The sequence below is a fragment of the Amblyomma americanum genome, chromosome 3, assembly GCF_052857255.1.
Source record: "Amblyomma americanum isolate KBUSLIRL-KWMA chromosome 3, ASM5285725v1, whole genome shotgun sequence".
NCBI classification, from domain to species: Eukaryota; Metazoa; Arthropoda; class Arachnida; order Ixodida; family Ixodidae; genus Amblyomma; species Amblyomma americanum.
The window spans coordinates 173,215,720-173,229,573 of record NC_135499.1 but is presented as its reverse complement, the minus strand read 5'-3'; the positions used below and the strand labels follow the sequence as shown (position 1 = coordinate 173,229,573).

The following is a 13,854-nucleotide window of genomic DNA, read 5'->3' as shown; positions in this document are numbered from 1 at the left end:
TAGTAAGCCACTTTCAAAGCTACACTGCGACAATATACTAAAACAGATTTTATCTAAATACAACGCCCTTGTCATTAAAACAGGCATCTACTACCACCCATATTATTTATGTAATACTGCCATGATCTCACTACTGCCCATTACTTATAAAAGAGATCAGCCACTTCAAAAGAGCCCAAACCAAAGCAATCCAACTACTATCACATCCCGCCAACTATTCACTATACAGCTACACAAACTGCATCCTAATATAAGCAAAATGAAAAACTTTCTTTTGAACAGAGTTATAACAAATCCTTCAGGAAATTTTATGGCTTGCAAATGCAGAAAAGAAAATTTACACACAGAGGCATTTTTCATTGCCTAGAATGAACATATTGCCATCAACGCTGAACAATCACAAATTGAAGAAAACTCGCAAAAAAATGCACGGCTCCACCGTAGAGCTTTAACACCTTGAACAAAACCTTAGAGCAGTTATATCTTGAATAATGCATTATATACAGTGCAACCAATATATGAAGCGTATTTATGCATCAATAACAGTGGTTCCACAAAGTGCAACTGCAATTGAGCAGTTTAAACCAACATACATAATACAATAGTAACATCAAAGGCCTTGTGGGGTGCTCCAAACTAAATGCCAGAGCAAGATTGGAAGGGACATGGAGAACAAACTAAAGATGACCTGTATAGCAGTAATAACTTGTAATGCAGTAGTCTGCAGATTTTCCACAGAATACTACATTCCGTTAACAGAGAGGCTATTTTCTCTAAAACAGAGCTTTTCTAAGCTTGAAAAGGACAACAAATGAAACACATGCATTGACATTACCAGCCGATTTTGCAAGTAAACTGTGGCGCCGCATTAACAGTTTCTTGGGTGTGGATCCCAAAGGCTAGGCTACACCTCCATTCACTTCCAAGTGGTGGTCAGGAAATCTGTTTCCATGTAAACATCACCTGATTGAATTGAGTGGCATGAAGATTTTTAAATAAAATTTTCTCGGCAAAAATTGCATAATTGCTGCCGGAAAAGCGCCAACATACCCAGAAAAAGCTATAGAATCTATTTTTACTATCAATAAAGATTGAATGGAGTTGATCTCAGAGTGGATTCAAATAAGTGTTGAAGTCAAAACACACAGGTATCTCCGCGCTTAGCCACCATCAAGATTCAGCACTAAACAGCAAAGTGTCTCAACCACTTCTGAGCCACTGTATAAAGACAGAATTTGGCACCCACCATGTTTTCTTGGTTCTTGAGCTCACGGCTGCACTTAGCCAGTCGTGTGACCAGTGACTTGAATGTGCACGTGACGACTACACCTTCAATGCCTTTGCCGGAGATCCCACCTGGACCGGCTCCAAAGTTGTTAGCATATCCACTGTGCACGCTGCCATCCTGGCTGCTTGTCGTGCTAGTTCTTTTCTGGGCTGAAAATCCAGCACAATTGCTGTTTCACAGGCATGCATTTTTAAAATGCACAAAGAATAGTGGGAACACCACAAAATTGGCTCCGAAAGCTGTAGAGCTACTCAGCAGAGTCAAATTGCAACCCTGCCTGTCCACATGAGTATGTAACATACATGTATGTAGCAAAGCAATGACACACATCATATAAATAAAGATAGCACTTAAAGGGGTGCTAAAAACCCCCTTTCTTGATAAACAAAATGCCTTGTAAATGGTGAAACATCATCCGCAAAATGAATATCAGGGAGAAAAAAAACTTGCAAGCAAATTACCGTTGGAAAAACGGATAACCTTTGCACTTCTCGCTCTGTTCCACAGATTTCTTGTCGGGCAAAGTTTGGAGTAATACTGCACCCAGTGCTATTGCCCCATCATTGAGAACTTGTTTGTTTCCATGTTTAATTTTATCAAGCATCAATTATTTTCGCTCCCCCTGGCATCTCATCACTGATTTTGCTTTAAAAGTAATAATAAACCACTTTAGTATCTCGTCACTTTAATTCCGAGAGGCTTCGTTGGACACCACAACTTTGTGTGACTTGTGAAATGTTTAAAAACTGCACATGGTGCAAAGTATCTACAGCTGTGAGTAGCAAGACAAGAGACATGGGCCGACAGGAGACAACCACAGAAACCACAGTAAAGCTGGCACCAAGCTAAATCCCGAACTGAAAGCAAGAAAAAAGATTGGTTACTTGCAGCCTCTCTGAATGAATGCCCACCATATGCATGTATTTATCAGATAGATATCAGAAAGATCCAGTGGACACCTGAAGGAGAGTCTGAGTAGCAGATATTTGCTTTTCCTTCTGTGCCATGGGCTGCCTCTAAGACTAAATATAAACATACCGACTTGAGAGGCTTATACAGCAGCAGCTGGAAATGGGTGCAGTAGAGGTGCCCTACAGCAACAGGCTAGCACGGTCGTCCACATACTTGTCTAAAGCACTGGAACAGCGCACCGAGAAGTACATATGTGTGATTTACGGAAGACATAAGGCTTGAACCAAGACATTATCACTCATGCACAATCCTATAGATTGAGTCTAACTTCTAATGTTTTTAAAAGATATGTCGGGTTCACCAGGCAGCTGCAATCTACATAAATGCAGAACACAGCGTGGCATTCGACCGCTCCAGGCAGGTGTGTGGACGACTGTACAGCACCAACTTTTCTTTTTGCTTTCATTTACAAAACGAGAGACACTACACCACCTACACGGCCGAGTATTAATTCAAGAACATTTTTAACATTTACATTCATGGACCTCAGCATCCGTCATGTCCACGTATTTAAGCACAAAAATTTACCAACCTAGGTGGGCCTGGAAAAGGACGAGAAGGAAGAGGTAGTAGTAGACAACCAACAATACATCCCAGCCTTAGCATTGCAAAGTGGGGACAGTAATGACAACAGAAAAGGCACATGCATTCCTGCAGTGGTACCATGTAGCGTTCACGGACATGACTGAAATTTTTCCAACTCATATCAGTCATGAAACTGCGTGCGCAATATCGTGTATATAATACATATGGAACTGAGCGCTTGGTGAACAGCGAACTCACTTATAGGTGACAGCAGCGATCCAGTCTCTGCACAGAAGCCCATGAATGCGTGGTAGATGTCCACTACTTCCGCCAATGAGCGTTCCCGCACAAGTTCACGAAGAAATCTCCGAAACTGGGCCTCATCCGCACGGTGCAAGCGCAGCAGGCAGGCGTGGGCCTGCTTGCGTACAGTTTCAGCAGTCGATGACCGATGTCCTTCTCCACAGCCGTGTGGACAGCCAAGGTGCTTGATTACTCTGCAATGCACCAAAAATAAGAACAGCGCATCGACTCGAACATCTATCAAATGAATGGAAGCTTTTGTAGTTCTGTGCTCCGAGCATCTCTTACTTCAACCACAATATTGTTACGTGACGGCAAGCAGATGAAAGCAGCACTACATGACAGATGGCGATGGAATGATTTAATGGTGGTGGGCCTAGCGCGAGCGCTCCGTGCCGCGCCACTGCCCACTTTATCGTTTTCTAGTCGTGACACTACCCGGGGATGCCGAGCGATCGTCCCGATCGCGCGAACTAGAAGGATGGCCGTGAAGACGAAACATAGGACGTGACGATGGGCCTCACAGTAGGGATGAACACAGAAGAGAAGAAGATGCAGGGCTTGCCGTCACGATGAAAAAGATGAACAGATCATGATCAGATGAGCGCTGGTCCAGGAAGCTTCCGGGCCGTGCGTAGGTCACCTTAAGCCGACGACCGAGGCCCATGAACACACCAAACGGCATGGGCAGGGGCTGTGTTCGAATATGTTGGCGGCTTCTAGGGTCGGTGGGGTCATAGGTTCGAGTTGCAGCGGCATCGTCATGTCGTCGTGTCTTCTGGTCGGGGCGGGGGACGGGGCTGGGGTGAATGGCGTGGTCGGTTCTGGTCTGGCTGGCTGGGGCACCGCCGGGCGGTGCGGACAGGAACACACGACTGACAACCTCGGCACATGCAGGACGCCGAAGCTCCAGGACCAGGATGGGGATGAACTCCTCACCTCACACCAAATGTTACGTGAAGCAGCACTACATGACAGATGGCGATGGAATGATTTAATGGCGGTGAGCATAGCGCGAGCGCTCCGTGCCGCGCCACTACCCACTTTGTCGTTTTCTAGTCCGTGACAATATCAATAGCATGCTTTTTGTTTCTGTTCACTAGCTTGTACCTATTTTTCCTACAACGACAAAGTCAACAGACATCCCAGCCTTAAGTCATCACAACATGGAAAAACCATCATTAGCATATGACTAAAAAGTAATTAGCCAAAATGCACATGAGGCCACTTAAGATAACATACCTCAGGCCATACGCTCATACCGGGTGTTTCATCTAAGATGTTCTGCAATTTTTTATAGCCTTTTTGAGTTAGAACAGCGCTTTATTCAGCATAGCATTGTGAAGTGTGTAGTGTATCAGAATACAGCTAAGACATGCTAGCAAGTAGGCTGGTTAACTAATAATGAATCCTTAACTTTTAACAATTACTGTTAGTCTCCTTATTTAATAAAAGGCAGCCCCCAGTAAGCAATATCTATATCAGCTTTTAGAATTTCGAAAACGCAGTAACCTCGACGCTGTGGCCCAACAAATTTTGCCTACATCACACCAAAATACATGTGTTTTTGAAAACCTTGCATGCAAAGCAACCCTTCCAATGCATGTAACCCGTCGAAAAAACAAAAAATAGTTGTGCTACAGTGCCAATGGTAACAGCATTTTCGAAGTTCTATAAACTGACATGAATATTACTTATGTCTGGCTATATGCCTTTAAATAAGTGAGGCGACTAGCAGTAATTATCAAAAGTTAAGTATTCAATATTAGCTAACCAGCCTACTACTTAGCGGTATTCTGATGCGCTACATGGATAACAATGCTATGCCAAAAAAAGCACTCTCTAAACTCAGAAAGCTTATTTTTTTAAACTGCAAAGAGCTTAGGTGAAACACACAGTATAGTAGACTTGAAGGAGGACACTGATTTCAGCAAAAAGTTTTTTTTTTCTTGATGTATTTACATTAATTTTTGAAAATAATAAAAAAAATTTGACTACTCTCACAAAACTTCACGGTTATATCTCCAGAAAATTGTTTTCCAATATACATTTTTCCACTGAATCTTGTGTGTGCGTGTGTGTGTGTGTGCGTGATTCAACATTCATTGCAATCCTGCTGGCACGCTACGAGTCAAGACAATCCAAGAACTTTTTTTTTCCCAAACTACAAATATTGCTTTTGAATATTTTGTGATAGAGAGTGTATTGACATATCTACAGTGAGAACAAAATTCCTACAAGAAATTTAAAATTCACAAATTTGAAAAACAAAGAACTTCCTGATCTACAGTATGGTCCTAGGAGTGCAACAAAATTAACTGGGTCAAAATGGATAAAAGAGTCGTGAAGAAATTTGCTCTGCAAGTATATCTTGGCAGAAAACCGTAACGGAGAAAAACACTTATTTTTGAAGCGTTCCCCCCAACGCAGAGCTGCTGCGGTTCACGAAACAATTATTTTAGAGTATTTCCCAGCTGCTTTCTGCTATGAAACCTCTGAACAGCATAAAAAACAAGGCATACAAGCGGATACAATTTTTTTAAAATCAGTTTTCTGTGCATTTTTTTGGATTTCAAGGCCCTAGCCTCCCCCCAAATGATTTAAATAGCTGCTGGCAGGCACAAAGGCCATGTACAGCCAAAGGGCAAAAATAATTAGGTCAGATGATATACACTGACAGAATTGATTACATTGTTTTGTGCGCCTCTCCTTATGTGCTTTGTCCACAGTGTTAAAGGGGCAGCCTACTGACTTATCTACTAAATTTTTAATGTAGCAATCGAAAGCTTCTTTCAAAAATAAACAAATACCTGGCTGTGGCCCTGAAAAACACAGCAGACCAATAAAAAACCGCATTTTTTCCACACAGTAGTCTCACTTTCTCGCAGCAGACGGCATCTGCAAATCCTGATATCAGGGACACGAAATATAGTCAGCACTGTGACTCTGTGCAACTCTATGCACACAACAATTGCGGTGTTACCTAAGAGGCATGCAATGACAATAATGACAGTGACATTAATCGAGATGCACACGTTCTATTAAACTATCGTAGAGAGCATTAAGGCGGTTTTAAAAATGTTATTAACAAGTAGTACATTGGTATCCAATCCATCACAAGCACCAGCAACCACTTTTGCCAGCAGCACTGCTGCAAATATAGCGGTGACGTTAGTTGGGTGATTTCTTTTTTCAGGAACATTTTAAAAGGTAATCAATATAGGTGTAACAATAAAAGCAGCTGCAGTTTATTTAAAAGGCAAAAAGTAAGCTATGTTAAGTTGATGTGAACAAAAATGTCTGTATGACAGTAGGAGACAGTCATAAAGCACAATACGTTCACTCCAAGCTACTCCATGCTTCTGCCATGTTAGCCAGAATGCAAGAACGCAGCGTGGCACTACCATCCACTTAGACCTGACTTTCTTTGCCAATTTAAAATATAAACTCTTGTCTAAACAGTGAGTTCTGCTCATGTTAGTGCCCCCAGTGTGGCGAGATCTATCAGAAAATGCCAATATTTTTATTGTCGTCTCCAACAGTAGACAGTCCCTTTAATTTTCTCAATACAATTGCGTTAGGTTCGTTATTCAAGAGTGCAACTGGACTGATAATATCAGCATAACTAAAATCAGCATAACTAAAAGTTCAAAAGCACACAAAACAAAAGGTAAAGAAGAAGTAAATGCATAAATTGCACAAAAATACAAATCAAAGAGCAGTGCCATAAATTTGATGCAATAACACAGCCCAAAACTGGTGCCCAACATGAGCACTAGTCAAAGGTCATTGAGAGGCGTTCATCCTGTAGTAAGCTCAACTCGGATGATGATGATGATGATGATGCTTGTATATTAAGCAATAGTGCAGAAGTCATTACAAGGCACTTTTCCTCCTCAGAAATGTGCTATACATGTCCTTACAGTCATTCTGTTCTTTCTGTTATTAACAACATGAGAGTAACTTATGGCGGCTGCCCAGTGCACCTGATAATGCTGTCGACGAACAAATTGTGTGTGGAGAGCTCGTCCGAGCGCTTTTCAGGTTCGGGCCTGGCAGTCTTGAAATCATCCAAGCCCCATGGGTCCGCCTCGTCAGGCCGGCCCGGTTTCTTGGGCAGCACACCCAGGTTGAGAAGCAGCTCCACAATGCTCACCACCACGCCACACACCCGGAGGGAGCAGCTCGTATCCCTCAGTGTGACGGCGTGAACCGCCTGGGTGAGACGGCACACATCATTTTGGAATGCTTCTTATTCACAGGAAAGGTGGTGAGCCTTGGCATTTTATAAAAGCATTGCTACAAGTTGATTAAAGATCTTGCACTGCAAGTGGAAAGAAAACAATCTAACTTCGTGCACAGGCTAACACGCTAGTTCAATATGAAAGCTACAGGCACATGAATATTTCACACCTTTTTGGCTGTAACTCTTGAACAATTATACGAAGGAAGCCGACGGTCACCGAAACCAAGGAAAACATAGGGGAATGTTTATCATTTTCCTATCCTTGTCAGCTCAATAGGATAATGAAGGACTTGGTTCTGGAGTCTTGGTGCCATAGGTAGCATAAGAGGGTTCTCGTACAGCTACCACCCTCACTTTTCAATTGCGTTCCACGTGACACTTGCAGTACTACAGGGCGCACAATGCCTGCAGCTATGGACGAGGGTGGCACTGGTGAAGACTCTCAAGATTAGGTTACATGCAACATAAATGCCCCCAAAAGTTAGAAGACTGGACAGTTGCCACTGTAGCTAAGTTGGTAGAGCACCATATGTGAAATTCAGAGGCCGTGGGTACGGATCCTACCACCGACATATAGCCGTTTTTACTCCTATCATCTACTGAACTATCTTTCAGCCACAAAATAATTACATTGTTAATTTCCTATTGATGAACACAAAAAAAAAGTTTTTAAATATATGAACATTCCCATATGCTTCCCGTGGTTTCAGTGACTGTTGGCTTCCTTCGTATGCACAGCAGAACCCTGCTATAGTAAATTCAGATATAGTAAAGTGAAACTGCAGTCTCGTTTCACCTCCCACAGACTACTGCACATCTTTTTTTTTTCAGTTACAGTAATGATTTTTTTTCAAATAAAACGATTATAGTAAAGAGGGCCTGGCCGTGGCGACATACCTCCCACGAAAGAATTAAAACGCAGCACGCGCGAGGCCGATACTCGGAGGTAATTGCATGCATACCAAAAACAATAAAACGGTGCTTTTTTGAGATAACTTCACCACACAACTCGGAAGCTGTGAAGAGAAGACTTCTTAAAGTCCTTGGGGCCGTGAGGCAAAGCGCGCGGCGCGAACGTAAAAAAAAATAATTAAAGCGGGCTATGGATGCAGGAAGGAGGAGGATAACTCGAAATAAATAATTATTACATAAACGGTCAATAAGAGAAAGATAGAAGGAATCTGTGAGTGTTTCTTTCATAAACCAACACTGTGTTTAGTAAATAGCCAATGAATTACCAGAGAGCATCCTCACAGCCATGCCATCACCAACTGGTATAGTAAAGACCTCGATATAGTAGAGATTTTTACTGGTCCGAGTAACTTTACTACAGAGGGATTCCACTGTATGCCATAATGAACTCCTCATTTCCCTACCTCTGTCTGCTCTTCGACAATTAAGAAAGTTTGGTTTGGTTTGGTTTGGTTTATGGGGGTTTAACGTCCCAGAGCGACTCAGGCTATGAGAGACACCGTAATGAAGGGCTCCGGAAATTTCGACCACCTGGGGTTCTTTAACATGCACTGACATCGCACAGTACACAGGCCTCTAGAATTTCCCCTCCATCGAAATTCAACCGCCGCAGCCGGGATCGAACCCGCGTCTTTCGGGCCGGCAGCCGAGCGCCATAACCACTCAGCCACCGCAACGGCAAATTAAGAAAGTCATAACATAATAATTACTCCCTTATCCCCATTAATTACCTAGTTAATAATGCTGCCTGTGGCACCTGCAAGAGATGACAGCTCTGGATGTCAAAGTAACATTTTTAATACAAGTCAAGCTCCTGGATATCTCAAAAATAAAGTGCTGCAATGGCCTAGCAGGCGACCCTCGTGGAATTATGCTTACAAGAAGTGTACTCTGCAACGTGTTAAGCTGGCACCTGCAAGTTATAATGGCAACCTCACCCTTAGCTCTGTTTCTTCTATGTTGTGGAACAGTGAAACAAGGAACAACAGAACCACGGGGTGAGAAAGCAGGGTGGATTCTGTGACCATTTCAAACATGTATGACCACCTGTCTGGCAAAAAACTAAGCGACAGCTCACCCAAAGGTAACGCTGAATTAGGCTGACCTAATGTCATTATACTGTGCAATGCTCTTAGCTATGGAAAGCAAAAGAAAACTGAAAACAATAACAGCGCCATGTTCCTCTATTAATATGCCATGCACTGCAGTTCAAATAAGTTCGTGAAGGCCAATTTTTCTTTGTGAGAGGTTTTTCCCTCCACATTCAAGACATGAACAAGGACTCTTTGCTTAATTTTTCCCTAAAATAAAGTTCCCTAAAAAAATGCCCTAACAGTGGCAGATCTTCATCAGGAGCAAAGGAGGTAATGAAGCAGAAGCAGAGCCGTGGATGCATACCGATCACATTACAAGAGGCGTCTTCTAATTATGAAATTTGCTGTCCTAATGCAGTAACAACGAAGTGCGGTCTCGCTCCATGAAACAAAGCAAGTACCGTATTTACTCGCATAATTTACGCACTTTTTTTTTAAATTAGGGCTTCCAAAAGTGGGTGCACAAATTATGCGGAGATTTCATGAACACACTCTAAAAAAATTCTACAAGGTCGTAACACGCAATAACTATATACCGTGTGTTGCCACCTGTACGTCAATCCCCCAAATCACACCCCTCACTGGCCAGAAAAATGGTGAATCAAAATATAGCACGCAAACCCCTTTCCAATCCGCCCCATGTTATGTAGTTCACTGCAGAATGGCACGACGGCGCATGTGCAGCTCAAAGCAATCAACGTGCAATGATACAATCACAAAGCCAGCAGTCAGAGGCAAATGAAAATAACGGGCGATAAATCAGTGCTCTCGCATACGGCCCAGCTGACTAGCGTTGAACCGAACAGCAAACGGTTCAATAGCTTTGAATTCCAGCATGCGCCAGCGGTTACCAGAAGTTTACTCTCACAACTGTTCGTACAGTAAAGCGACTGCCAGCGCAAGTGAGCCAGGTGAATGGCACGCAATTGTTACCCTTGCCACTCACACCTTTCATAGCCGCACACTGCAATGCGGCCGTGCTGATCTTCCCAAGCCTGCCTTGCACGTGCACCGACGTGCATGCTGTTGGTCTGGTACAGCAGGAAGCATAAAATGTGACAGTAAAATTTTTTTTTTTTAAAAACCCGGTGATAAATTATGGGTGCGCAAATTAAGTGTGGGTGCAAATTACATGAGTAAATACAGTGTCGTGCGCATGTCTATAAAATAATATTTCCCTTTTTTCCTTTTAAAAACAAGCACACTCTACATGAGTATCAAAAAGAGAAAAGTAGCTTTACCTTCAGTACCACCTGCAGGTTAATTCTGCCATCAACAGTTATATAGTGAGTCGACCCAGATGCCTCGTTGAAATCGTCACTGCTGTATATGATGTTAGAATCGGTCTGGCTCCGTGTTATGGACAACTGATGACACAGAGGCATAAACATGGGACTGGGAGGTGTCTCCTCTTTTGGGCTCTCAGCAGAATCCTGCAGAAATAAAAAGTAGAAACAGAACATGCACATACTTTTAACTACTCTGCATCTACTGCTTTTGTATTCTGCACATTGCAGCTAGCAATTTTGCAGCTTTAAATAGTAGTCCTTTTCGTGAACATTGTTTGTCACTTGTTTTTATTCACTGAGCACCTATTGTTACGCAAACTGCTTTGTAGCTATCTTTGCATTCCACCTCATGCCACATGCCCACAAAAAGCTGAGGCCGGAACCCTTTAACTGGCCACCATAAACAACCATTTCTTCTTTCCCCATGTGGCACGGACCTGTTCGTCATTTCCCAACCTCCTATCTAGAACAGTGCAGCTGCCAGACATGCTTGCTTTTCAAATCTGCTGTCAACCACTGCTAGTAAACTGCAGAAACGTCACATTTTGGCAGTGACATTCCTCTAATATGCAGGAAACTACACAGGTGTACTAGGCTGTAGCTGTTATTGTTCTGATAGTTTGGTAACAGTTAGTAAGCAGGTACAGCTAAGTGCAAGGTGTCCGAATTATGCATTCATGCCTCGGACATGTCACCGTATTAGACATGCTTCTTGTTTCGCAAAAAGCAATTACTACAAAAGTTCATCACAAGGCATCTTTTTCAACATTACACAACTTTTTAATTAGCCCTCAATGTCTCAAAATACTGTTTATCTTGACTAATTGGCTGCCTAATTTAGACAATAAACCGTGCATAGGCAACCAATAACAATGCAAGTACAAGCTAACGCTTCCACAATGCACTTCTTTAACCTCAGGGCACCTCAGACAATATTCTGGTACAGCATACTATACCTGGAATGAAATAGCCGCGAACAAAAGTCACTGAAGAAAGCTCAAGAGTTTCAGGCAGTACATAATTCCTTAAGATGCATTAAAATTCAAACATGCAGAGCCACACTTTGCCCCATATAATCAGAGCCTCAGAGCCAGTACCTCAGTCCTCACCTCACAAGTGGCAGTAGAAAAAGTGAATGGCTTCTGTGTCTCACCTGGTTGATGAAGAACTGGATGGAAGCAACCGGGGAGTGCTCGGTGACCGTGATAATTGGATTGGGCACACTGTGTGTGTGAACGGCAGGAAGCTTGCGTGGTGCCCCTGGAGGTTCCCGCGGTGGCACAGCAATGGTTGCCATGGTGGTGGCTGGCTCTCTGGGACCAGGTGGCTCTTCGATGTGGATGCTGGGGAGGCTTTTGCCTCGCACCATCTCCGATTTGGAGAAAAACGCATGTGCCGAGAATCCAGGAGAGCGCACGTGCTCTTCCTCGTCAGGGTCTCTCAAGAGGCCCAACGCCGAGCTGGGGCGTGGAGGAAGCAGCCGCGGAAGGACAACTGCTGGCATTGGGGAATGGTCGCTTGGCTGGAGGGGCTCAGACCAGCCGACGGGCTCTTCCACAGCACATGTCGTGGCATTGTTGTTAGTCGTGGTGGTGGTGCTGCTGCTCCCACCACCCACTCCAGCAACTGCCACTGCTACTTCAATGGTTGGACGGTGGTTGCTGACACTGCTGCCTTCATCATCATCCCGCCCCAAACGGTCCAGGATGCGCTCGGACAGGCGTAGTCCCTCCTCCACAAAAGCCCGCAAGTCACCTCGATTGAGGCGTTTGTTCCTGCAATCATGAATAAGACAGGTAAATCAACAAGCTCTACTGGAACTGAATGGTGCTTCAGACAACGAGGCCACAACAATAAATGATGGAAACTGTGAAGCCCGGATGCCCGGAATCATATCTATGTTGCAGTTGCCATGCATGCAGCTGTGCTGTGTTCATATGTGGCTCACCTAAAGGCTGTTTCAGCTAAGCAGTGACAAGCTTTAAAAAGACATAAACTAGTCTCAAAGAATTTACTAGTGCATGGTTGTAGGCAGTCATCTTGACCAGATCAACATATTCCTTAAATCTATCTGATTTTATAATTAACAAATCTAAATGATCTAACCTTTTTACCAAAAACTTTAGCACAAAATTTAGAATGTAAAAGATGTCGGGCATGTTTTAAAATTTTCATTTCACCGGTTTTCTTCAAAGTAACTTTAGCATGGTCCCTTTTTTCAAATAAAGGAAACAAGATTTTTAAATTGCCACATGACTGTCTGCTCCCACGTTGTAATGTTAGCGCACTCAAACACCGAGGACAATTTCATTAGGCTTTAGTTCTAACTAGGATAGCCGTGCCTTTCATTATTTTGCTCGTGTTTGTCTGCCACGGATGCTTTCATAGCTGAGAAATATTTTTTCCTGCCACTCAAATTCAGACTCATGACATTAGGTAATGACATTTCGCACATGCTCAACTATTCAGACTCTTTCACAGCACCGGACATGCTCCATAGAGCTAATGTATCACAGCGCTTGAAATTTTGAATGCATCGCAACTGTTTGCTCGATTTTTCGAACCCCATGCGCACTCAGCACAGCACTGCCCCCAAGCCATCATATAATGTGTATGATGGAACCTCACTAACTCAGACGTCAAGGAGGATTGAAAACTTGATCGAATAAAGCATAATAAAGGCTAAAAGGCAGCCTCTTATGTGGTGGGGCTGATATTCTGATTCGCACATCGAACACGCATGGTTGCGAGTTTGTACAATCTTGAACTTCATCCGCTGCACAAACATAAATAGCAGTCAAAGGTCACAGAACTCATCTTAGCTAAGTTTGGTTTATAGTTTATGGGGGTTCAACGTCTCAAAGTGACTCAGGCTATGAGGGAGCCGTAATGAAGGGCTCCGGAAATTTCGACCACCTGGAATTCTTTAACGTGCACTGACATCACACAGGACACGAGTCTCTAGCATTTCACCCCCATCGAAATGCAACTGCCGCAGCCAGGACCGAACCCACATCTTTCAGGTCAGCAGCCGAGGTCCACAACCACTGAGCCACCATGGTGGCACATCTGTGCCAGGTCCTTTCCTCCTGAATAAGTGAGGATACAGCAACAAAGTGTGCAAGAGGCATACGACTTCTCTGAGCTGCTAAGAGGAAGAAAAAG

At 43.4% G+C, this 13,854-nt stretch overlaps 1 protein-coding gene across 2 annotated transcripts in view; it reads right to left on the bottom strand.

Annotated features, from left to right (window-relative positions):
• unc80 (unc80, NALCN channel complex subunit) overlaps window positions 1-13,854 on the bottom strand; it is a 125,698-nt gene that overhangs the window by 96,458 nt on the left and 15,386 nt on the right. For both annotated transcript variants that reach the window (XM_077658820.1, XM_077658821.1), the window contains exons 11-15: window positions 11,843-12,464; window positions 10,642-10,833; window positions 7,075-7,304; window positions 3,044-3,282; window positions 1,247-1,437 (exon numbers count right to left, since the gene is read on the bottom strand). In XM_077658820.1, the coding sequence (XP_077514946.1) occupies window positions 1,247-1,437; window positions 3,044-3,282; window positions 7,075-7,304; window positions 10,642-10,833; window positions 11,843-12,464 (1,474 nt within the window). The remainder of the gene's footprint in view (window positions 1-1,246; window positions 1,438-3,043; window positions 3,283-7,074; window positions 7,305-10,641; window positions 10,834-11,842; window positions 12,465-13,854) is intronic.